General features: G+C 44.3%; 2 protein-coding genes and 1 long non-coding RNA gene across 5 annotated transcripts; 1 reads left to right on the top strand and 2 right to left on the bottom strand.

The window, feature by feature from the left end:
- Positions 1–9,838: 9,838 nt before the first annotated feature.
- Positions 9,839–16,098, bottom strand: oaz1a (ornithine decarboxylase antizyme 1a). The gene is given in 6 exon segments (XM_056415450.1): positions 9,839–10,480; positions 11,081–11,166; positions 11,526–11,701; positions 12,366–12,452; positions 12,454–12,520; positions 15,930–16,098. Coding segments are annotated over 6 exon segments (672 nt in total). The 5' UTR covers positions 16,049–16,098; the 3' UTR covers positions 9,839–10,343.
- A 70-nt stretch (positions 16,099–16,168) lies between these two features.
- Positions 16,169–19,806, top strand: LOC130194424 (uncharacterized). 2 transcript variants are annotated; one of them, XR_008831844.1, is made up of 6 exons: positions 16,169–16,251; positions 16,633–16,734; positions 16,985–17,070; positions 17,141–17,275; positions 17,802–17,878; positions 19,637–19,806. It is a non-coding gene; the product is annotated as an uncharacterized LOC130194424 (long non-coding RNA). The 2 variants fall into 2 exon arrangements; XR_008831843.1 differs by having other exon boundaries at positions 16,183–16,734.
- Positions 19,807–26,486, bottom strand: amh (anti-Mullerian hormone). Of its 2 annotated transcripts, XM_056415449.1 has the most exons (7): positions 23,802–23,901; positions 23,353–23,595; positions 23,098–23,267; positions 22,877–22,988; positions 22,710–22,809; positions 21,898–22,319; positions 19,807–21,219 (listed from the first exon to the last, which is right to left on the bottom strand). In XM_056415449.1, exons 1-7 carry the CDS (start codon positions 23,899–23,901, stop codon positions 20,813–20,815), a joined length of 1,554 nt encoding a protein of 517 aa, XP_056271424.1. In that variant the 3' UTR covers positions 19,807–20,812. The 2 variants fall into 2 exon arrangements, with proteins under 2 accessions (XP_056271424.1, XP_056271423.1); XM_056415448.1 differs by having other exon boundaries at positions 23,353–26,486.
- Positions 26,487–26,524: the final 38 nt, after the last annotated feature.

Genomic DNA, 26,524 nt, shown 5'->3' with positions numbered 1-26,524 from the left:
CTAGCTGAGCTCACCCGCACACCTGTCGCTACATGTAGATCGACTAGAAGAAGTTTACAACCGAGTTTGCTCACACAGGTTGCAACGGTTGAGGTTTAGTTCTGTCAGAGAACAGCGTGTGCCCTCAGACTCTGACGCAGCGTCTCGGCTACTCATTCCTCAGAGTAGGCTTCGCTCAGAAGATGCCGATGACACACGAACCCCGCCCCGTTGAAACAGAGAGCATTTCAAGGAGAGGGACCGGAGTGAGATCAACCTGAGACAACGGGAGTATTCTTCAGAGAGGCACTGAGGCACCACCTGTGAGCCCCCACTACGGCACACACTCAACAGTCGACTACTCTGACACACAACATCACTACACAGCCACACTGAGGTCAGCTGAACAGGAGAACACGGCTCTTCTTGTCTGGTCATCCTGATCAGGCTCTTCCTGAAGTGCTGCCGCTTCAAACAGTTCCAGTGCTAAGACCGGCACACGTCACATCCATTGGAGCTTCTTTGATTCATTAATGTTTGCAGCTGAACGTCAGAGGTCAACAATAAAGTGCACCTGTAAACTAAACAACACGTCATATTTGTCATTAAGTTTACTTTTTACACTGCTCTCAAAACCACACAGTACACATGTAAACCAAAACACGTCTATGAGTCACACGTACAAGCTGCATGAGCGTTCCGGGCTGCAGGCTTGATACGGCCTCTCTCCCATGCTCATCGTTGGCTTCTATTTCGAAAGCGACCGGTGCCCAAATCGAGCCGCTCCGCAGCGAACCCGTCTGACCTCGGCAAGTAAATTCACACAGACGGGCACTCTTTGTTGTGCGTTCGTAACGTCCGTGTACGTTGTGACTAGGGGCGCCCGTCCACCGTTTGAGAACGTACTAGCTATCGTAAAACGCACATGTTACGTGACGTAGACAACGCTCATGCTCACAGCGAGCACATGTCTAACGCTACGAGTCTTCACCCACATGCTCATCCGGCATCGTACCCTTCCAGCTCCATGCGGCCAAAAGACTAGTACTAATACAAAATAGGGCAGTGTAAACAGATGACAGATTTAGTCAGGTAACACAGTGTTGGGAATTTCTGAAATTAGTCAATTATCACTAGTTACATTTATAAAGATGAATAACTTGCTACTAGTACTGGACCAAAGTTTGTGCCGGAGAAGAACTATATATAAGTTACTTTCTATTCTCTTTTTATTCTACTCAACCATAACATATTGTCCTATTTCTTCATCCGCACAGGCTTACATCAACCGGTGTACTGAAAGTCCTTTTTAGTTAACTTATACAACACTAACTGTCTCCCGGTCTACGTGTTTTTAATGTGATGAATGTGTGTTTCTGTCAACCTACTATACGGCCATTCCAGAAGCTTGACCATGCAGCTGGTCGTCTGTATGAGCGCGTGCGATCCAGAACAGCTTGGATTATACATTTTAGGGATTCAGGGTGAGAAGAGTAGATGCATAGGTGAGTCAAAATAGAGAAAGACGAAGAGACGATAGAGAGGAGAAGAGCGACTCTTAGAGAGTCTCACCTGGAGCAAAGAGCTGAAGAGAGGAGAGGAGACATGCACATATTCTAATCAATATTTACTCTAATGTCGGCTTGTTTACTAAGCTCCAAGTCTCAGAATGCTCTAAAGCGGAGCTACACACTGGAACTTGAAGGTCGCTCTGGAATCCAACATGGTTCAATGACTCCACAAGCACCTTTCTGGTTCCCACATGAACTTCAACCAGTTCTTCTAGTGTCTAAAGTTGCTATCTAGCTTCTATTCTGCTTACTTCTACTTCTACTCTCTGCTAGCACTCTGATTCACGCTTTATGTACATTGATGAATTGCACTTTTGTTACATGTTTCATTTTTTGCTCCACACAATGCCAATCATGGTTAAATTACATTCCATGTCAAATAAAACCGACTCACTTATTAGACTTCGGTATATTCTTGGTGCGCTACCAATGCGAGCATTTGATACAACCGATCTAGTTTCATTAGACAATGTAGTATAATTGCCTGCGGTTTGACTATGAGGTTAACTGGTATTCGAACACCCCAAAAACTTTCGATATTAATAACTCATTTATTCTGTCTATGGGGTCGGGTATAAAATTTTCCCCCCAAAAATTTGGGGTTTTTTAAAAACATTAAAAATTTTAAAAATTTTTCTAATTAATTCAAAATGCTCAGAGTTTAACAGGAAAATATTTATTTAATTAATGAAGTACCTTAATTACAATCAATTGATTATGATTTTTCTTTTTCATTTATATTAAAATAATCAAATTAATAATAAAAATGTTAAAAATATTTAGTTTATAATATCAGTATGAATCAAGCAAAGGATCCCTAATAAAAAATTTATTTAAAGTGTTTTCCTTGCATTTGGGAAAACCTTTTGGGTAGTGGGGCTGGGGTAAAGGTTTCTTGTGCCGTGGTAGTGCTCGGGTTTGGGCGAAGTTATAAACTGTGGGTGGTGTTTGTAGGGGGTGTTGAACCCGGGGGGTTTGTTGTTCTTTTTTTGTTTCTTGGGTTGATTTGATGGTCTTCGAGTGTTTTCCTTCCTTTCATTAGACTTTGTTGTCAATGTTGCACAATTCTTTATTTAAAAAATGCATTTGGGTCTGGTTTTTATTGGAAATTTTTAAATTAAAATTGCTTTAAAATTTTTAATTTTTTCATTCCAAATACCCCAACCTTTTAAAAAAAATTTTCCTTTTTTAATTTTAAAAAAGAACAATGAATTCAAGAGAAGCCATGAGGGCCAATGAACTAGCCCAGTACAGACATATGTTCGTGACATTGGTCATCCATCGGGTGCTGGACAAACTTAAAATGTTTGTCAACACTTTGTCAAGAGAATAGTTGACAAAGCGCTGGAGGGATTTGACTACGATGAGGAATTCTGCAAGAATGTCAAAAATGTCAAAGTCATCGCCCGGAGTCTAGTGTTCCAGATGAGGATGTTGTTTTGTGAGGCGGCGCTTTCAACCGCTGGCTGTCGAGGTGGTGCCCAGCGAATAATGTGGGCTACGTAGACAACTGGAAGACTTTCTGGGGAAAACCTGATCTGATGAGGAGAGACGGCATTCATCCCACGTTGGACGGAGCGCGTCTCATTTCTGCCAATATGACCAAGTTGATCACCGGACTTAATCTATGACAACCCAGGGTTCAGATCAGGAACCGGGAGCAGAGTTGTAGTTTAACACCCTTCTCTGCTCTTCCATTCGAGCAGTTACCCACCCTTGACTTAGAGTAGAGACTGTGTCTGTCCCACGGCCACTTCAATTAAATAAATCAAAAGTAAGCAGAAGAGGAGTCGTACACAATAACCTTATACAAGTTAACACAATTATTTCAGCAGTGCAACAAAATAGGTCTATTAAATGTGGTCTCCTAAATATTCGATCTCTGTCATCTAAAGCTGTGTTACTGAATGATTTAATATCAGATAATCACATTGATTTATGTTGCCTAACTGAAACCTGGCTGAGCCATGAAGAATATGTCTGCCTGAATGAATCGACCTCCAAGTCATATTAATACTCACATTCCTCGAGGCACCGGTCGAGGAGGTGGAGTAGCAGCCATCTTGAATCGAGCCTATTAATTAATCTCAACCAAAATTACACTACACCTCATTTGAAAGCCTTGTTCTTAGTCTTTCACATCCAACCTGGAAAACACTACAGCCAATTCGATTTGTGATTCTGTACCGCCACCAGGTCCATATTCAGAGTTTATATCTGAATTCTCAGAATTTATATCAAGTTTGGTTCTTAAAACCGATAAAGTTATTATTGTTGGAGATTTTAATATCCATGTGGATGTTGATAATGATTGCCTTAGTGCTGCATTCATCTCCTTGTTGGACTCGATTGGCTTCTGTCAGAGAGTACAGAAACCCACTCACAGCTTTGGCCACACGCTTGATCTTGTTCTTACTTATGGCGTTGACATTGAGCATTTGAACGCCTTCCCACAGAATCCTCTTCTGTCAGACCACAACCTCATAACTTTTGAATTTATACTACCGGAGTGTACTCCGTTAGTCAAAAGTTTCTACACTAGATGTCTAACTGATAGTGCTGTAGCTAAATTTAAAAAAGCGATTCCTTCTGTATTTGATTCGATACCACGACTCAATATAACAGAGGACTCCTGGTCTAACTTTAGTCCGCTCCAGATTGATCATCTTGTTGACAGTGCCATAGGCTCTCTGAGAATGACACTGGACTCGATAGCCCTCTGAAGAAGAAGACAGTGAGGAAGAGGAGGTTTGCTCCTGGTATAACCTCAGACCCGCAAACTGAAGCAAACGTCACGAAAAGCTTGAACGCATATGGCGTCAACTAATCTCAAGAATCCCGCTTAGTTTGGCGAGATAGTCTTAAAACATATAAGAAGGCCCTCCGTAATGCCAGAGCAGCCTATTACTCATCAATAATAGAAAAATAAAACAACCCCAGGTTTCTTCAGCACTGTAGCCAGGCTGACAGAGAGTCACAGCTCTGTGGAGCCGAGCATTCCTATAAACCTTAGTGGTAATGACTTTATGAACTTTAATGAAAAGATTTTAACTATTAGGGACAAGATTAATAATCTTGCCCATAACCAGTGCCAATCTGTCCTTAAGTGGAATGGCCTTGGAAACCGCTATGCCCTGGTGTATATTTGGAGGGTTTTCTCCTATCAACCGTGACCAATTATTTTCAACGGTTTCTACTTGAACACGTCTACCTGTCTCTTGGACCCCATCCCGACGAGGCTGCTTAAAGACGTTTTGCCTTTAATTGGCGGCTCTCTATTAGATATTATCAATGTGTCTCTGCTAACAGGCCACGTACCACACTCCTTCAAGGTGGCTGTTATTAAACCTCTCCTGAAGAAGCCCACCTGGATCCAGAGGTATTGGCTAACTACAGACCGATCTCTAACCTCCTTCCTCTCCAAGATCCTTGAGAAAGTGGTCGCAAATCAGTTGTGCGACTTTCTACATCATAATAGTTTATTTGAGAAATTTCAATCAGGATTTAGAAAACACCACAGCACCGAGACGGCACTGGTGAAAATTACAAATGACCTCTTAATGGCAGCAGATAAAGGACTCCTCTCTGTCCTGGTCTTGTTAGACCTTAGTGCTGCATCCGACACCATTGACCATGACATCCTGTTACAGAGACTGGAGCAGTCGATTGCATTTCAGGCACGGCACTAATTTGGTTTAAATCCTATTTATCAGATCGATCTCAGTTTGTATTTGTAAACGATGACGCCGATAACCACTGACGTTAATCACGGAGTACCACAAGGTTCTGTGCTTGGTCCAATTTTATTTACCTTATACATGCTTCCTTTGGGCAATATTATCAGGAAACACCCATAAACTTTCATTGTTATGCAGATGACACTCAACTATATTTATCGATAAAACCAGAGGAGAGCAACCAACTCTGTAAAATTCAAGCATGTCTTAAAGACATAAAACATGGATGACCTGCAACTTGATGTTAAACTCAGACAAAACCAAGTAATTTTAATCGCCCTGAGCACCTCAGAGATCAATTATCTGGTGATGTGGATTCTGTAGACGGCATTGCCCTGGCATCCAACACCACTGTAAAGAATCTTGGCGTTATCTTTGATCGGGACTTGTCCTTTAACTCCCACGTAAAGCAAATCTCAAGGACTGCATTCTTTCATCTACGTAATATTTCAAAAATCAGGCACATCTTGTCTCAAAAGATGCAGAAAATTGGTTCACGTTCGTTACTTCGAGACTGGATTACTGTAACTCCTTATTAGCAGGCTGCTCTAATAAATCTCTTAGGTCCCTCCAGTTGATCCAGAATGCTGCAGCTCGTGTTCTCACTAAAACTAAGAAAAGAGATCACATCACTCCTGCACTAGCTGCTCTGCACTGGCTCCCAGTAAAATCAAGAATCACTTTTAAAATTCTTCTCTTAACCTACAAAGCCTTGATTGGTGATGCTCCATCATATCTTAAGGAGCTTGTCGTACCATATTGCCCCACTAGAGAGCTACGCTCACTAAATGCGGGACTACTTGTAGTTCCTAGAGTCTTAAAAAGTAGAATGGGAGCCAGAGCCTTTAGTTATCAAGCTCCTCTTTATGGAACCAGCTTCCAATTTCAGTCCGGGAGGCAGACACAGTCACCTCGCTTAAGAGTAGACTTAAGACCTTCCTCTTTGACAGAGCTTATAGTTAGGGCTGAATCAGGTTTGCCCTGGTCCAGCCTCTTGATATGCTTCTATAGGCTTATAGCTGCCGGGGACGTTTTAGGATGCACTGAGTACCTATCTCCTCTTTTTCTCTCCTTAAGGATGAATTTTCATCTCTCAATCACACGTTACTAACTCTGCTTTCTCCCGGAAGTCCTTTGACTTTACGCCTCATGGGGTCATCGGACCCTATGAGACCGCATAGATCCTATCTGCCTGATGGATCGTCTGGGTCGTGGAATTCCTGCTCATGACTACGCCACTGTCCTGTTGAGACTCCGCCCTCCTCCTCCCCACCGCCATCTGCCTGATGGATCGTGGAGGTCTCCATCGTGGAATATGCCTACTATGAACTATTCATACACTCTGTCATATTCATTGAATGTATTTTAACTCTAAATCTGTCCTTCTGTACACATTACATCTATTGCATCTGTCCATCCTAGGAGAGGGATCCTCCTCTGTTGCTCTCCTCCAGGTTTCTTCCTTTTTCCCCTGAAGGGTTATTTGGGAGTTTTTCCTGGTCCGATGTGAGGTTTTGGGGCAGGGATGTCTATGTGTACAGATTGTAAAGCACTCCGAGACAAATTTGTAATTTGTGAAATTGGGCTATACAAATAAACTGAATTGAATTGAATTGAATCATCATCGAGCTCCAGGACCCGATCATCGAGGACTTCAGATCAGAGCCCACAGATGGCGAGCGAGGAGGCGCTCCTCTACCGAGCCGGGCTGCGGCGCTTAAAAAAGGACGAGGAGGCCGCGTAAGACAGACAGACATAGGGGGGGAGGTCAGACAGACAGACATAGGGGGAGGTCAGACAGACAGACATAGGGGAGGTAAGACAGACATGGGGAGGTAAGACAGACATACATACATAGGGGGTAAGACAGACAGACATAGGGGGAGGTAAGACAGACATACATAAGGGGGTAAGACAGACAGACATAGGGGGGTACAGACAGACATGGGGGAGGTAAGACAGACATACATAGGGGGGCTAAGACACAGACATGGGGGGTGACAGACATAGGGGGAGGTAAGACAGACAGACATAGGGGAGGTAAGACAGACAGACATAGGGGGAGGTAATACAGACAGACAGACATGGGGGGGGGGTAAGACAGAGAGACATAGGGGGTAAGACAGACAGACAGACATGGGGAGGTAATACAGACAGACATAGGGGGGGTAAGACAGACATACATGGGGGGGGAGGTAATACAGACATACATAGGGGGGGTAAGACAGACATGGGGGGGGAGGTAAGACAGACAGACATAGGGGGAGGTAAGACAGACAGACATAGGGGGGTAAGACAGACAGACATAGGGGGAGGTAAGACAGACAGACATAGGGGGTAAGACAGACAGACATAGGGGGGGGAGTTAAGACAGACAGACATGGGGGGGGGGTAAGACAGAGAGACATAGGGGGTAAGAGACAGACATAGGGGGGATGTAAGACAGAGAGACATAGGGGGGGGAGGTAAGACAGACAGACATAGGGGGGGGGGTAAAACAGACAGACATAGGGGGGGAGGTAAGACAGACAGACATAGGGGGGGGAGGTAAGACAGACAGACATAGGGGGATGTAAGACAGACAGACATAGGGGGGTAAGACAGACAGACATAGGGGGATGTAAGACAGACAGACATAGGGGAGGTCAGACATACATAGGGGGGTAAGACAGAGAGACATAGGGGGGGGAGGTAAGACAGACAGACATAGGGGGGGGAGTTAAGACAGACAGACATGGGGGGGGTAAGACAGAGAGACATAGGGGGGGGAGGTAAGACAGACAGACATAGGGGGGAGGTAAGACAGACAGACATAGGGGGGAGGTAATACAGACATACATAGGGGGGGAGGTAAGACAGACAGACATAGGGGGAGGTCAGACAGACATAGGGGGATGTAAGACAGACAGACATAGGGGGGTAAGACAGACAGACATAGGGGGAGGTAATACAGACATACATAGGGTGGGGGAGTAAGACAGACAGACATAGGGTGGGGAGGTAAGACAGGTGCCAGAGGGGGTGGAGGTGGGGGAGGCGCCAGAGGTGGAGCTGCCAGAGGGGGTGCCATAGGTTAGTGTAACCGGGGAGGAGGTCCCAGAGGGGTGGAGGTGCCAGAGGGTGTAAGCAAGGGGGCGCCATAGGGGAGTGGAGGTGCCAGAGGGGGGTGGAAGCGGGGGGTGGGAGAAGGAAAGATCCAGATGTCATGGAGGAGGTGGCCCCCGCGTGGTGTTGACCCCGCTACGGTCTGCACCCCACCCTCTCACCTACATCACATCGCAAGTAGGAGCCTTGATTCATTACTGCCTCGACCCAAAGAGAGCCCGCCCCCTCTGGACCCAAGCCGTCGGGGTCCTCACACCGAGCGGGCCTTCTTTATCTGGCCTCTCGGCTGCAGAGCGAGACCAGCGGGCCGCAGGTGGCCCACATGGTGGCCGTGCTCCGGGCACTCCTCTGGGGGCCCCCCGTGCACAACTGGCTGACGGGCCCTGCTGGTGATGGAGCTGGCAGAGAGGGGGCTGATCCAGGATCAGTCCGCTCTGGACTGGGAGGACTGCATGTGCCTGCGGTAGGCTACTTGTCGTTCACGGACCTCGAGGCGGTCGTGAGCGCCACGAGTCAGCTGGGCCTCGCTCTGAATACGGAGAGTCCATGTGGAAATTAAAAGTCACAGTCCAACACAGCGAGTTGTGACTGAACCCCGTATTATGTACAAATAATAGTCGTATTGCGCCCTTAAATGACAAGTATATCCTACAAAATGCTGCATAATCAGGATGGGTCCTAAAAGAAATAATTTTCTGAATCAGCGTTTTATGGTGATGGAATTGTACGAGAATAAACTATTCTTGTATTCCGGTTTTTCTCTACTATTTAAATAATTGTGCAAAGGTAATCTAGTTTATTCTAGTTGTAGAATCTTCCTGAATAAATCATGGGGATGAAGACAGTATACAGGTCTCCTTTTCAGACGAAGTAGCAGCATCTGGAAACATCTGTCTGCCCACACAGCAGTGGGAAAGGAAGGCATCATCATCATCATCATCTTCCTTCTGGTCAGTCTTCTTGAACTTTAAATAAATATGCACCAATAGATTCTTAGAATCCAAACAGACACAGAATAATTAAACCCTCATGCACAGCTCCTAACCATTAATAGTTTGGGATGCACCTGATTGGTCAATAATCAAAACAAGGAAATCAAGAGTTTGGGTGTAAGAAAACGTTTCTATTTTTTTTACAGGTGTAATTACAATGTCCCTCGTGCAGGGGGCGCTATTGCACAAGGATATGTTGAAATGACACAACAGGCCATGAATTCACCCAAGGTCATTTACCCACCTCGTTTGCTGCAGAGCAATTCAAATGTAAAGTCACACACACACATCTCCCCGTGATGGAGGACGCATCTTAAACGCATCTCTTCCATCCGCCACTTGTTTCTTACAGAACCGGCTTTCCTGAGCTCAGTTTACAAACGTAAACATTGTGAATTGATCAGACGGCCGGATGACGACACGTCCGGCTGATTACACAACACCACAGACGCCGTTCACTTTAGGTGCACTTTTATTTAGCAGTTACTACATGCAGATTTATATCAAGTGAATCATCGCAACAAATGAAAACCATGCCCATAATAAAATACTAAATAAAGTAAAAACAATTAAACAGGAGGATCAACTGATACTATGAAAACATATCGACTTACGCGAGTAAGATGAATTAAAATGCATCATAAATATTACAGTGTGGAGGTGACCGTGGGGGGGGGGGGAGAATCGGAGGTCAGCGCTACACATCATGAAGAGTAATACAGTGGCGAGGACATAAGGCCCAGATATTAAGTGGGCGCTTGCTCTATATTCCTGGTAATTAACATTACCCTAGTGCAAATATCATTGAAACACGGCACGGGGGAGCTACAGGGAGAACCAACAAAAAGGAAGACCACAACCATACTGAACTCGGATAGTATATTCACTTCTCAAAGATCATGAATGTCGCGTGGGTGTGGATTGAAAGGAGAGCAACTTTTGCGGCCGCTCGGCGCCGTCTACTCGTCGTCGTCGGAGGAGGAGTCTCGCTCGATGCTATAAGCCATGAAGAAAGCGTCGGGGCGGGTGGGGACGAGGGGATGGCCCGGTCTCACAATCTCAAAGCCCAGGAAACTGAATGTACGGAGCAGGGATGCTGCGGGGAGACGAGAACAGAACCAGCGTCAACCTCCAAGCCTCGCATTCGCCGTTTATTAAATGCGCTTTAATTTGAATTTCCCCATGGCACTCCTGTCCAGGAGCCCCTCCCCCCTTACCGAAACATTAAACAGTGGTAGAGCAAGAAACAGAGACACATGCTGCTCATCTAACAGAAGGTCGATCTTTATCAATAGTATTCATGAAAAGACACTTTTTTGGGGGTCAAATGCCAAAAATTGTCCAATCCTGCTTTGATTGTTTGTTTTAGTTGATATGAATGACTCATTGTGTTCATGGACAAGAGTTTCCTCAGTTTCTTTAATTGTTCCATGTTCATTTCAGTCTAGTCTGTGCTGAAGTTCCTCCCTCACACTCGCTGTCACTTAATGTTCATGCTCAGCTCCTGAAATTGCCCAAATAAAGCAGAACAAGACAGCAACTTCCTAAACCTGTGTGAGAAACTGGTGACGGGCAATTCCCCTGCAAATAGCACAAGCCTGTTTTCTTCTTCTTTTTCAAATACCCTAATTGCCGGTGCAGAGTGTCTATATGAGGGGAGGAACAGTTCAGGAAACCCAGGACTAAAATGTCTCACCTCTGTCGTCACGTTTTTTGTGGAAGCAGATGAACACGTGACCGGCCTGCAGCTGCACTTCTGCAAACTCCAGCAGGAGGGCAAAACTGGGGATTAACACGGCAAACAAAACACGTTAATGAATCACAGGAGGGACGTTACTGAATGTGAGGAAAGAGAAGCATTCATGCCGGCCGAAGCCCGTTTCTATAACACACGGCACAGAATAAATGCTGCTTAGTTGGTCAATCGGGCTCATGCACTTCCACGCAAATTAATGTTACGGATTGTTTTACATTACAAAACACAAAGGCCTGTTGGGACTTTGTTTGAGGAAATATATAAATAAGACAAATAAATATTCAGTTTGCTGCATTTCAAAATAATTATTAATGACTTATTCAAAACTAATACAACTTTAAATGTTTGACCGAGATATATTTCGCCCCCGTTTCTGCCGACTGACCTGTCTTTGCTGCCCTCGGGCAAAGCTCCGGGAGGGATTTCGACGTAAAGGTTTCCTCCTTTCAGCGCCGCCCTCCAGACGCAGTGCGCGCCCTCGGAGCGCCGCGGCTCAAAGAGCAAGAAGCGCACTCTGCCGCTGGCGGGCGGCGGCTCCTCGAGAACCAGCAGCTGAGTGTCCTGCAGGACGGAGGGAACACGCTCGTCTCAGTTGACGTCTTGAATAATATTCTGGTGCCAGATGTATAACGCACGGCTGTACATTGAGTCCGTGTGGACTCCGTAGCGTGAGGCGGGGACATCCTGCTCATTACCAAACATTGAAAATGCAGAAGGTTATGTTTTGATCGCCGTGTATTTATTTATTTATATGCGTGTTACTCGCATAACGAAAAAAGTATTACACCGAATCGCATGAAATTTGGTGGGATGATTGGTTATTATCCGGGGACCGTTTGATTAGATTTTGGGATCTATCGGGTCAAAGTCATGAAAAGGTCAAAATCTTCTTTTTACCATAGCGCGGTCAATTTTTATCCAATTGGCATGCAACTAATGCCAACATGTTCATAATTCAATGCCCAATCTTGTGATATACCAAGTGCCCGTTATAGTTATCAAACATGTTTTTAACAGCAGTTTTGTTGCGTATGACGAGTAGAATGTGACACTCTGACCATTAGGATGGAAATTAGGCATCTACCCACAGTCACAATCAGACGTCTCCCAATTACCTGCAGACGTATGACATCACCAGATATATAATCCAACAAAAAGAGCCTCCCACTCAGAGAAAAGGACAGACTCGTGTAAAAAAAAAACACTAAAAAAAGGTTCAACTTACAGAATAGAACAGCTTAGCTGAAAGATTGCGATCCCGTTGGTCATTCCCTCGCCCACCTGGGATCTTCAGGGGTGGGTGAGGGTCATCAGGAGCACCACAGAGGCCCCGGACACGGGTTACTGCAACAGCGGGAGCACCTCCTCGGGCTGGAGATGCTAGAGCGCCAAACAAACGCACACACAAAAGGAGCCATTATCAGCAGAGGGTCCACTGGGGGTTCTGCTGCGGAACACAAAACCACAACCCGATATATAAGCGAGAGCTCGGCTACGCGTCACGCCGGCGAGTGACTCATCTATGAAACGGAATCGGGTAAAATAGTCGCTAAGAGTGTGGACAACAGTACGAAGCCGGTGGGCGTAGTTCAATCAATAACCGTCCTCATCTTTGGTCCAGAACCGTGGCGACAAATTAACTTGTTTTGTCCACCTGCCGCCGGGTCACACGTGCATTACGTGTCGACTGGTGCACATTTGATTAATAAGTGGTTTATGTCACAAATCATCGAGGACAACAATGTTTTCCCCTCAGAGTCCCGATCCCGCCGCTCAGCGGAGAGCGGTGACGCTCAACTCCCTGAAACCTGATCGAGTGCCCTGTGAGGTCACAAGGTCACATGACCAGGGTTCTTACACATTTTGACCAATGGATTTCCAGGACTTTTCCACGACGTTAAACCAAATGTCGATGGCCAAACTGAAATCTCGGTATAAACATGAAAAATTTAGAAAGTTTTGCGTATGGAGAGCGTACGCCGGCTTATATTTTGAGCGTCTTTCTTTAACCCTCCTGTTACCTTTCGGGTCAATTTGACCCCATTCAATGTTTAATGTCGGTGTTCTTTGGGGTCAATTTGACCCCAGGCTGTTTTTCACTGTGTCAAACATATAAGAAATATCAACTTTTTTTATATATTTAAAAGGCTATTTAGGTAACAAACAAACATAAAGTACCTCACACTTAAACTTGGGAAACACAATTTTAATAATAATTATTATAAAGTCAGAAACCAAGAAATTATGTCAACCGATAAGGTAAGAATATTCAAGTTTTTATTCATTGTGATATCGAGATGAATGCTAACATAACCAAAAGAATGACAACATTTAGTTTAGATGAAATACCGATCGTTTTCAGCCTATATCGTTGTTTTCTAAATGTTTGAATGTGGAGTACGTGTGATCGAATACAATATTGTTGACAACACCAAAAAGCTACCTTTATACTGTAGCTGCGAGCGTGGAGTGGCACTTTATGACATTGCGTAATCACTGCCAGAAAGCAGGTCGAAGTCCATCCGCTCCGGATCGGGCGGCCCCAGAATCCTACATATCGGGGTTATTTCCCCACAGACCCCCGATGGCGGAGCCGCAAATCGCCATATTAAAAGTCATTGTAGCGGCACCATTTTTGTCACGCTGTTATTTTAAGGTACAATTGTTGCATAATGTTACTTTAAGCGGGCGAGATCGGCCATTTTTCAATCAGAGGCCGGTCAGTGATCCGTCGCATTCCCTTCGCCTTACGAGCGTGGGGTACCCGTGTGTGCACAGCTGCATTAACGCCGCCGCAGGTATTGCGGGCCTCTACTCAGAGCCCCGATAACCGGAACGCGACCCTCGAGCCGCATCGCGAACGCTCTCAAGACACTCGCAGATGCCCTCTTACGCAAATGCCACCGCTGCGCCACATGTGGAGCAGATGTGTGAGAAACTAACGGAAATCGCGGTCCCGCCCATAACCTGGGCTAACCGGGTCGATGTGAAAAGGCCCCAAAACGCAAGGCATTGCGAATGAATACAAACTCTGCCTAAATCTAAATCAGCGGGTTACGTAAAATTCCCATCTTTACATAACACTGGCGACGAGCCCTCTGAGATCCCCTCGCTCGCGTTAGAAGGCGCCACTCATTCACGTCCCCGGGCGTCTTGGCAGAAGACGGACGCTCTGGGTCACGCGAGCGGCTCGCACAAGAGCGCCTTTGTCACGCGTGAATATCATGGAAAAGACCGCTCATGTCAGGGGGGGGGGGGATATCATTACTGATATATTATGCAAATTAGTTTGCTTTAGAAGGAGAACATGTTGTTTCACCACCCTCGTCTCTTAGAAGACAACAGGACCAGTAGCTGTGAGTGACTGTTCATGATGTAATCTGTAATATAAGGCGTAAAGACAACTATTTAATTTGTGTGACATATTTTACAGGATCACGATAATCTCGGCATCTATGCCGTTGTTGCCGTAAATGCCCGGTCTGATGCCAAGTATATCTTTTGAATAAGAAGGAGCTTCTGTGTACAATATGTCATCGCTGAATATTAAATTACCCCCCCCCTCCTCCCGCTTCGAGGTGCAGTGGAAATTTCCTACGAGTCCTCCACGACACTAGAGCTAAACCAAAGAGTCTGATCAGGACTAGAATGAAGGAAAAACACCCCAAAAGGGGATTGACTCTCAAATCGTTTACAACCCTGACGCATTTAATCCAGGCGTCAATTATTCCTGGTTTTAATTTATTTTAATGTCCAGTTACGTGACATTAAAGCACTCGGAATCCACCCACCGGTTATTTATATACTTAAGGTTTGAGAGCACGAAGGTTATTGTAAAATATGTATTTATGTTAACCATTTCGAGTGTAAAACCAATTAGTTCATCGAGCGGAAATATTTTTTTTGCCGATTCATATCGATAAATGCGAGCTCACCTTGAGGCCACATTTTTTTTAAATAGCAACGAGCTAACGTTACATAACCTTAGATAAACACGCCCGATGCACCGCGGATTCCGATAAGACCAGCGTCAGATGCAGGATGAAATACAATCACAATATCCGTGTTGTTATTGTCAGATTGTTTTCACTGCAACGCCGAAGACACGAAAACACACGTGATGATATAACAGTAACGCTAGTTAGCCGTTAGCTAACGCAGCTAGCGACTCGTCGCTACTTCATATTAAAGTTAAGCTAACACGCACCCACAATTTTTTTTAAAATATATGTTTAAAACGTGATAAGTGTACAGGGTTGCTACAATATATTGAATATATAGTTATATGTATATAGAGCGTTATATCACCTAACGTATGGTATGTTTAAATGTAAGAGGCTGGATAAAATACCACCAACGTCTGAGTCTAATCTGACGTTAGCTAGCTAGCTAGCTCATTTCTAATGCGTTTCAGTGTTAACAGTTAGCTTAGCTTAGCCTAGCCGTCAACAGCTATGGCGATTATGATTTTTTCTCTTTGCTGTTTACCAACGTTAAAACACGTCAAGTGTTAAATACTGAAAGGGGAACGGTTTCTGTAATTTCAGGGGATTTTTTTGCTGACGTTAAATTAAACCGGTGTAAAAAAATTAACGGCGTATTTTGAAGCCCGTGTCGACTGGAACACATCGAGATGAGATGTAAACAAGAAGCACGGAGCCGCTCGTGAAGCGCGCGCGCACACACGGACACACACACACACACACAGCTAGGCCGCGGGTTTTTAAACGCAGTTTAGCTCCGCGAGCTAGTTTCACAAGCTCGCGCGTAACAATCCACAGCGACGTACCTTTCACGCGCGGATTTATTACTGGATTGCTCAATAACAGGCATCTCGGATAAGTTTCTCTCTTTTTCTCTAACAAAACAATGACTATTCAAAATCGTCTGTAGGTTAGATTTAACCATCCGGCCAGCGTCAACACCAGCGGCTCGCTCTGTCTCTCCGCCTCGTCTTATGCCGGTTCCGCGCTGGCCGGCTGCAGTACTCGAGGGGGGCGTGGCCTGACCCCGTGACGTGGACCGTGAAACTGTGACGCGCTTCACGAGCCCCCTGAGCCGGAGACGTGTTATTTATTGGAACTATCTCTCTCTGAATATGTAATTGAATGGTAAGCAACTTTAATTCAATGTAGGACGAGATAAAAATGTAAAGAAAACATTCTTTTAAGAAAAAATTTCAATTATTCAGCATTTTATGACTTTTTATTACAACAAGCCATTCTGCAAACATACACTGTGTTTATTATCATGCATCAATCACCATGTAAGTGGCAATAAATCGTTTCTGATTCTGATTTTTGATATTGAGGCCAAAGTGTAAAATACTGAAGGAAACAACAAGTTATGCAATACATGAACATGTCGAATGACGGAATAAAGCACCGACTAAAAAGACCTGTGGGGTCAGCAGGGACTTAGCTTGAGTGTCAATGTCCTTTTTTTCCCTCTCTCCATTACTCTCATCTGTGCCTGTCAATCAATGAGCAAAGGAGCAGGGTGCAGGGTGCTGGGTGTGGAAGACACTGTTGAAATCACCATCAAAACCACCACATTGACTTCAATGGTGAGACACAACAGAAGGTTAAAATCAGGTACGTTTCTTTTTTCCCCTCCCTTCTTCTCCTCTTCTGATGTTCATATGAAACTAAAGTCTTGTAATCATATGTATCTTTTGCAACGAGCTGCAGGTGACTATTTTAAGCCCTCCTATGTTTGACTGTGACACACAGGGCCGTCTGAAAGGCCGTGCACACAGCGACGCTGCCACAGACATTGTAAAATCCTTGGCTTTCAGTCGGTTACACACTCGACCAAAATGTAATGCATCATCTTAACTTACAGCCTAATTACGGATCCAGCGTTGTATTTAAACCTCCGCCTCCGGGACTTCGGGAGCGAGAGTCGGGACATCTGAACCCATCACACAAGTAAGACCACATGTCAACACGCCGAGTCCATTCGATGGCGACTGGCGTCTGACTCGTCTGACTCTCACAGTGTCCTACGAGCGCATTCTGTCCATCGAGAGTTTGAGTGACGTTCCGAATCCATGGAAAGGATTCACCATGAACCGCTGCCTGGTGCTGGCACTGGTGGTCCTGCTCGTGAGCTCCGGGGTCAGTGAAGTGCACGGTGAGTTCCAGTGCGGTGCCACTCGGTGTGTAACATTATTACATTACATTACATGTCATTTAGCAGACGCTTTTATCCAAAGCGACTTACAATAAGTGCATTTCAACCTAGAGTACAAACTAAGAACAACAAGAATACAGGAAGTAACATTTCCTCAACATAGTCGAACTACAAAAGTACCATAAGTAAGTGCTATCTAAGTGCCACTGAAGTGCTAATCTGTGTTTTAATCCAGATATAGTCGGAAAAGGTGTGTTTTCAGTCTCCGACGGAAGATGTAGAGACTTTCTGCTGTCCTGATGTCAGTGGGGAGCTCGTTCCACCACTGAGGAGCCAGGACAGCAAACAGTCTGGATTTCGAGTGATTAGCTCGAGGTGCAGTAGTCACAAGTCGATTGGCTGTTGCAACACGTATGTGGCTACCTGCTGCTTTGGTGTATTCTTATATCATGTCGATACTGGCTTTACGACTCTGTCATCCTGATCTCTCCTCTATTGTTTTCTCTTTGTTGGGTCTGTTTTCTAGATGCAATGGATTCTTTCGTCGAGGAGACAGGTGTACGCTCTTTCTTTGGGAGTGTGCAGGACGGTTCAATATTTCAGGTATTGCCTATATCTCTGGAACACAGGGTTCATTTAACTTGTTTAGCTTCAGATATAAATCAGCGGAGGCCTTTGTTTATCAGAATCTGAATTTCTTAGACACACAAAGAATTTTACGTGGCGGCTGGTGTTCACACATAGACAGACAAACAAAACAACAACAATAAAAAACTAGAACGGGCACTCGGTAGAGCGCATACCTTCGCATACCACAAGATTGGGCATTGAATTATAAACATTTTGGCATTAGTTGCATGCCAATTGGATAGAAATTGACCACATGTGGTAAAAAGAAGATTTGGACCTTTTCATGACCTTGACCTTGATCTTTGACCCGATCGATCCTAAAATCTAATCAAATGGTCCCCGGATAATAACCAATCATCCCACCAAATTTCATGCGATTGGGTTTAATACTTTTTTAGTTATGCGAGTAACACGCATACAAATAAATAAATAAATAAATAAATAAATAAATACACGGCGATCAAAACATAACCTTTCGCATTTTCAATGCGAAGGTAACAATCAACAGTCAACCTGTAAGATCAAATAAATCTTTTCATGAGGGTCAGTGGGTTATGTATGTTATGAATGTGAAGATTAAAGATACTTTACATGGAATGATGAGATTATTAGATCGTATTAGCAGCAAGTGAATCAGTCGTCACTAACCAGCAGTAGGCGGGCAAATAAATTGTGCTGCAAACCATTTTCTCATTCTCAGCTCACAGTTTGGAGAAATTTCTTTAGTTTGTTCAATACATGGAAATAAAGATTCTTTTATAAGTCTCCATTTGTTAGGATGAGCGTTTAGTGCAGTGGTGAGCACCAATAGCGTGCTCCGCTTTCATTTATTTGTTATAAGAGATCAAATAAGATAATCCTTTATTGGTCCCACAGTGGGGACATTTCAGGATCACAGCAGCGGGTGCACATTAGAGCATTAATAAAAATAAAAGATAAAAATAAAAACACAATAACAATACTAAATACTAAAATACTAAATATACAGAGTAAACTTAATATATACACAAGGCAGTGACCAACGTGAATTTCCAGCAGGTTAAAGTGTCCAGGGAAATAAAGTGCTGAGTGTGCCAAGATCTCCAGCGATCTACTGCAAGTTTGTTGTATTTTATTTTACATTTAATAATAATAATAATTTAAATAATAGCATTCTGGGTTTGGTTATGCAAGATTAAAGCTCGGCTAATAAATTCAACGCATCAGCAATGATCCCATACGGACCTGTGGGCCGGATTACATCTGGATGATCGACAGGGAGTAACTAGACTACACTAGAGGTGCGCTAAAAGATGACGGGTGTTCCAGATGTTTGTTGTCTCAGGGCACCGAATCTCTAGCAGTGCCTTTAGATTATAGATCAAGCGATATTAAAAGAAACAGCTAATGATTACATTTCATTGCATCATTTTGCAAGGTCACAACTGATTATGATGATGCGACTTGTTCCTGACAGTAAAGTAACTCCAGGATCCGTCTCTCTGCTGCTCAGCTTTTGGTCAGACTTAGAAACAGAACTATCAAATTAAATAGAATAATCACTATATTTAAGGGTACATGTCCCTTTAAATACAACAGAATACTGGCAGACATATAATCTAATCCTTGAAGTGACTGTATGATGAAATACATTTAAATCTTCTCTGTTGTCATGTAGTTGTATAACATGTGTGTTTTGAGAAATCCCTTTTTGAGTCATGCTGTTTGTTTTTTCCGGCTGTCCGCCTCCAGATTTCCATTTGGGACAATTTCATGTGGTGGTGGGGAACCGAAGAACTGGGGGCGATAAGAAGAAGAAAAAAGCCGATGGGCGACCGAGTAATCCTGAAACCCAAACCTAAAGTACCGGTGTAAAAAAACACACATAACAACATGTTACTGAATAAAGAGCACAAACAACATTTCATGTCCTTTTCATTTAATAATATACAAATACAGAGTGTTAAGTTTATTAATCTATATTAGTTTGTATATCTAGAGCATGTAATTTGTCAGTTGTTATTTAGAAACGTTTACCACATTTAATACACATGTGAAATCATTTAATCAAATCTACTCATTCAGAAATGTCACTTTCAATTAACGATTTTGAAACAATAATTAGATGATGGAATCTTAATCAAAGCACTCTTATGCATGGCTTTTCATTCAAATAAAAGAATTAAAAAAAAGATTAGTACGAACAAAATAAACGTGAATATATTCTTCAGTGTGCATACACACATATATATATATACACAGATATATATATATACACAACCGTTCAAAAGTTTGGGGTCATCCAGACAATTTCGTGTCTTCCATGAAAACTCACTTTTATTTATCAAATGAATTGAAAACTGAATAGAAAATATAGTCAAGACATTGACAAGGTTAGAAATAATGATTAATATTTGAAGTATTAATTTTGTTCTTCAAACTTCAAGCTCAAAGGAAGGCCAGTTGTATAGCTTATATCACCAGCATAACTGTTTTCAGCTGTGCTAGCATAATTGCACAAGGGTTTTCTAATCAGATATTAGTCTTCTAAGGCGATTAGCAAACACAATGTACCATTAGAACACTGGAGTGATAGTTGATGGAAATGGGCCTTTATACACCTGGAGATATTTCATTAGAAACCAGACGTTTCCACCTAGAATAGTCATTTACCACATGAACAATGTAGAGTGTGTATTTTTGATTGTTATCTTGATTGAAAAAACAGCGCTTTTCTTTGAAAAATAAAGACATTTCTAAGTGACCCCAAACTTTTGAACGGTCGTGTATATATGGCCAAAAGAGACCTCTGTGAATGAACACGTGTACATACTACCAGTGCGTTGATACTGTGTGAATAAATATATGCCAGTAAAAATTGCGTGACACAAGTTTCAGTGTCATCTGTAAAATACCACTCCACCCGCTTCAGCGGCATCCACACTCCTTGGCCACCATATCGGGCTTGATGGAGATGTAGGTCCCGTGTTCGTTCAAGTCCACCACCTCCAGGGTATCGTAGGCCACGGGCACGCAGCACGGCGCCCGCTCCTCCCCGTTGGCCTCCTCCACGTGGAAGTTGAGCAGGACGGCGTGGTTGTTGCCATTGATCATGGGGAAAGCGCACGAGCCGTGGCAGTTGTTGATGTTGACCGTGTTGGGGAGGCCGAGGCGCTGATCCAGGGACACGGTGAGGCTCTTCAGCCCGCATATGTTGGGCCTCGCCGGGGGGCCCTGACCCGCTCTGGTGGCCCGCGGTCCTCTCGGCACCGAGTAGGCTCGGGCCACCGTCTGCAGGGCCTTCAGCAGAAGGAATGCACGGTACTGGCTCTCTCCTGCACTAGAGGCAACACAAGCAGCAGTTAATAAGAAAATAATCACACTGATGTCAGATGGGCTCATTTATAATGCAAATGGGTGATTTTATTACGATTCCCGAGCGGGGGCATCGACTGCAGGGGGAATGTGTGGCGAGACTCTGAAGTAGCTCAACTTATCTCGAGAATGAAAATGTGACATTGAAGGATAAAAGGTTTGATACACTAAATTAACTACATTCTTTTGTAGTTTGTGTTTTATCTGATACTTCACAGAATCTTAATCTGAAGTGTTATATGGGGGGGGGGGGGGGGGTCAAAGACCAGCGCATCCATCCTCTCTACCTTTAGAGATGACCTCCGAGCTGATCCCTGATTGCGATGTTTCCAGCTGTTATATAACACTTCAAGTAGGGGATAAACTATTTCAATAATCAATGAGTTACCAATGAAAGGTTGAAGCCTCTACCTCCTGCCAACTTAAACCGATCCAAACCGACAATATTGCATGATAAAATATATCCATTTTTATACCATTACCGGTTCAATAACATTCACTGTAATTAGTTCAAGTGAACACACTAGGACCCTGAGGGGATGTGGACTCAAGGAGCTCTTGAGATATTCTGACAGGGCTTCGGGTCGGACAGAATTCTTTGGGAACAGCTGCTTCGGGACTTTTCTCGGACACGTCACCTGCTGCCGGGTCCTCCGCCGGGAACGCACTGAGGTCCCGGAGCCTCCTCAGCCTCTCCGCGGCCCTCGGGCCCACACGCTCCTCCCGTATGACGGTCGTAATCGTCCCCGCGGTCTGCTCCAACCTCTGCTTGAGCTCCTCCAGCAGCGCCGGAGAGAAGGCCAACTCTCCGCGCTGCACCGGAGACACGGAGCTCCAGCTGCTGAAGGAGAAGATGGTGATGGAGGAGGAGTTGATCAGTCCCGCCAGCATGGCGTCGCTGGAGGATAAACCCAGCGTCAGGGGAGGCAGGGACTGCAAGGATTCCCGCAGGAGCCGAGAGGACTCACGGGGGTCCTGGGGCAGGACGTCACCCAGGAACCGCTTCAGCTCACAGAGGAAGGAGGTCTGGGACGAGGTCACGGGTGAACTATACGGATATCTGAAAAAGAGAATATTAAAATAAAAAATTTAATTGCTGAATTTGCTGAAAATATGAAGGTACTGTAAGCTTTTTAAAGTTGAAGATTTTCTCCATAGGAACTGATGAATTAAAAATAACATAAAAGTATTTAAATATACAAAAATGTGAAACATTTGAAATATGAAAAGTCATTCCAATCTAATCCTGAAGAAGCTGAATTTTTTAATATTTGAATTGTTTAAATAGATGAATATATGAAAGAGAAGAAGAGGGACAAAAAAGGTAATAGAATAATAAAAAGTTTAAATAAAGATTACAAGAACAATAGTTGGACTGCTGAAGCATTCCAGCTCACAAGTTGCTGAGGAGGAGTGACACTTCGATAGGGAACATCAAAGCCATTAAAACCTTGTTTCAGGTCCTCTCTCCCCGAAGAAAAGCAGAAGCGGAACCACGCTGACGTTACTTCCTGATTTTCCACCAATCAGGATGTCTTTGAGGCTTTGGCCTGCAAAGAGAGGAACACGTGAGGAAGGCGCTCACGATGCATGAATCACACCGTACTCGTCTCTTACTCATATCGGGGGATTTCGTGCCAACGGAAATCCTCCATCCCCGGTGAACGTTTCCCTCTGCTGCCTTTGCCGTCAGCAGGACGTACCGCGTTCCTCCTAAGATGCACGCCGTCTAAGGAAGAAGAAGGAGAAAAAAAGCAAACAGCAATATCTGAGATCAAATCATGCGCAACAGATTGAGGAACTTCGGGGACAGATTTCCCCTCGTGGATCACCTGTACCTGTGCGTGAGGATGCAGCGACTGACTGGTGAAAGTTACGTCGGGGATTTCTCCCGTGGGGGGGGTTTCAAACGCCAGGAGCAGCGCAGGGCTCAGCGCGAGCAACGGAGACGGCGGGAGGTCAAAGGTCAACGTGAGCGTTCCTCTCTCGCCTTCCTCTGCCGAGAGCACTGATGGAGAGAACGCAAGACATCGCTCGAGATCCCTTTGTTTTTAAAGCATCCACACAACCCACGCGTCAGAGAGCGCTCAGACCTCCGGTCGAGTGCAGCGCCTCCAGTCCGTGCCTCTGGTTTCCGTTGGTTTCCTTCGAGAGCTCCAACAAGGCCGAGCCGGACGAGCTGCCGGACGCGCCGCAGATCCCGAACTGAGACAAAATGCCGTTCAGGAGTTCCCCGTCGCGCCCGACGGCGTCCCGCAACACCGTGAAAACATCGTCCACGACGCACGCCGCGACTGTGGAGGCCGACGAGGCCTCTGTTGATGGGAAGGTGAAAAAGTCAAAGTCAGTTTTATTTGTCAATTTTTCACGTGTGCAAACATACAGAAGATTGAAATTACGTTTCTCTTCTGTCCAACATAAAGTGAATTGAATTGCGCAACATAAAGTGACATAAAAACAGATGAACGCTGTAGAAGCACATGCATAGAATCCAAAACACACAGAATAAACAGATGAAATATGAATGCACAGACTTCCAGACCTGTCTCCGTGGGATCGAGGGCCGGGATCAGCAGGGCCCCGCAGAGCCCGGCGCAGCAGAGCGTCAGCGCTCCGCAGCGGAAGAAATCCAAACGCAACATCCTTCACCGGCGGCGCGGGTGCATGTGTGGTCGGACCTTTCTCAGTCTCTCGTTTTGAATGGGTCAAGCTCATGAGGAAGGGAGTTCTATCCTCCCACCTTCCTTTCTCACTAACGGGGGGAAAATATCAGGTGTCCTTGATGAAGCTGGATTCTATTAGAGTTGTTTCGCTTCGCAGAAATGTGCTTTTTTTCTTTTCGAGCTCTAAGAAAGCCAGTCGAAGTCAGATAACTCAAGAGAATGAAAGGCAAATAAAAAAGGCACACGCTGAACCTCCCTGTCTGTATGCTAAGACTAATGGAGGTGATGAGGACACATATCAAGGGAGGATAGAGTGCATTCCTGGTAACTTTCTCATGAACGGCTCACTGTTGAAGGCAAAGGAGATAAGGTGTTTTTATTCATTCATGGTTACATGTTGGAATGAGTTACAACAGCCGAGTAAAGAAATAACAGACTGGGAATTAAAAACTAAATATGGAATATTGTCCTTGTACTGCAATTGACACAGTATAAATGCAAAAAGAAAAACTATACAAGATCGTATCACAGAAAACGTAGAGCTTAAGACTGCTTTGTTGCCAGTTATGAGAAGATTATGAAGTACTTAATTTGACAGTTGGCTTGGCATAAAGACCGGAAAAGGGGAAGCAGCTAGCTTGGCTCCAACAACGTTGGACTCCCGGCACGTCTAAAGCTCACCATGGATTGACCAATAAAACACGCATAATGCCATCTTGCTATTTGGAATAAAATAAAAAGATGCAGCTTTCTATTAACAACTTTCTCCGGTGTGAGGGCGCTACGAAACCTTGGTTTCTGAAGCACTGGGAGGACTTCAGAAAGTAACTGTGGCCCTGCGAGGGCCTTTTATTCTTACAATTCAGTATTTTGTATGAAACGATACATTTTTTAGTTAAACAAATAAGGAATAACATTTTAATTAGTGAGCGTTGGAGGTGCTGGCAGGCGGATTGTGTAACAGCAACTTCAGCTAAGCAACAGGTTGCTAACTCAGACATAAAAAAGACACAATGAGAATTTCCCAAACATAACTCGAGTTATTAGTCTATTTAGGAGTAATGTGGCACTTCCTGTTCCCTTGTCTTGCAGTCAATGGGTTTTAAAAATGTTCAGTAAATTCTGTACTCAACGTAAGCTTAAGAACAAAACTAAATGTTTTGTTATATGACATAAAATACGTCATTAAATACCCCTCTGGTGTGTTTGTGCGCCTCAAAAACAAGAAGCAACGTGAGAAAGTCACGTCCAACCTTCGCGGCCTCGTCGCGTAACCTCGCGCTCACTTAAAGCCCGACGTTAGCTTTTTTCTGACGTTCATAAAAAAAAATCATCAAATTGTTTATATAGTTATCCTGCTGGATAAAAAAAACCGTGTTGTGCAATGTTTGATTATTTTCTGGGATAATCTAATGGGAAAAAAAATCCCACTTGTTTTTTCATCAAAGGACTGAGACAACTTCCGGTTTTTTGAAAACAGCAACATTCCTGTAGTTCCCTCGCTGCTGGCGAGCCGTGCAGCATTTATAAATGCATGGATACGATACATCTCTCCACAGGTCTCCCTCATGCCTGTGTCGAGTGTCTTTGCTCTCGGCGGGAGGACCGGAGAACAAAGTCCGGCTCCCCAGAGAGGAACGCAGACGTGACATCTGCTTCCCTTCAAAGCGCCGTCACTCCCACCGCCGCTCGCGCAGCTGCGCTCTTGTTTTTGCACACGGTCAAGGTCTCCGCGCGGTCCCGGGAGATAACGCCAAGGCTCGGCCTGGAACATCGCAAAAAAAAAAACCTCAAGTGCGGAATGACAAGACCGGTTCATTATTGTCCTAATGGCGGCTCCGCCGTTATCTACGCGGGGACTCGTCGAGCGCATTTCTTGGCGGGTATCCGCGTCCTCCTGACGGCTACGGGAGGAGGGGAGGAGTCCGCCCGGTGGGAACCGGGGCTCGCGCTCGAGAGCGTTTTAATTAATACACATTTAACAATAATAATAACTACAATGGGCACTCGGTAGAGCGCATACCTTCGCATATCACAAGATTGGCATTGAATTATGAACATGTTGGCATTAGTTGCATGCCAATTGGATAAAAATTTACCATGCTATGGTAAAAAGAAGATTTTGACCTTTCCATGACCTTGACCCGATTGATCCCAAAATCTAATCAAATGGTCCCCGGATAATAAGCAATCATCCCACCAAATTTCATGCGATTCGGTTTAAATCTTTTTTTGTAATGCGAATAACACGCATACAAATAAATGGCGATCAAAACATAACCTTCCGCATTTTCAATGCGAAGGTAATAATACATACAATTTCTATAGCGCTTTTAATCGTACTTAGTCGCTTGATTCATTCATTTATGAAATAACTTTTTTTTTTCATCAAACATCCTGTCGAGCCACTAAGTAATTTAGTTATTTGTGGAAAAGCACAAACGCAGCAGTATTTATTAACTTTAATTAATTAAATGTCTGCGGATATAACACATGTGGTTGAAATACTCATTTTGATCATAATCAAACATCTGCATTGCAGATATATTATTTATATATTAATTTCAAAATATATTTTTACGCTAGCAACCAGGTTAAAGAA

Source organism: Pseudoliparis swirei, chromosome 5 (genome assembly GCF_029220125.1).
Source record: "Pseudoliparis swirei isolate HS2019 ecotype Mariana Trench chromosome 5, NWPU_hadal_v1, whole genome shotgun sequence".
Classification (NCBI taxonomy): Eukaryota; Metazoa; Chordata; class Actinopteri; order Perciformes; family Liparidae; genus Pseudoliparis; species Pseudoliparis swirei.
Note: the sequence above shows the minus strand (reverse complement) of the source record. Positions and strands in the feature narration are given on the sequence as shown.

Excerpts from the sequence above, each read along its gene's own strand:
- amh (XM_056415448.1), bottom strand. The coding sequence starts at position 23,974 with ATGAGCTTGACCCATTCAAAACGAGAGACTGAGAAAGGTCCGACCACA. Across the intron at positions 22,989-23,097 it reads CGCTGCATCCTCACGCACAG|ACGGCGTGCATCTTAGGAGG; the intron begins GTACAGGTGATC and ends CTTCTTCCTTAG. Across the intron at positions 21,220-21,897 it reads GGCGGAGGACCCGGCAGCAG|GAGAGAGCCAGTACCGTGCA; the intron begins GTGACGTGTCCG and ends CCTCTAGTGCAG.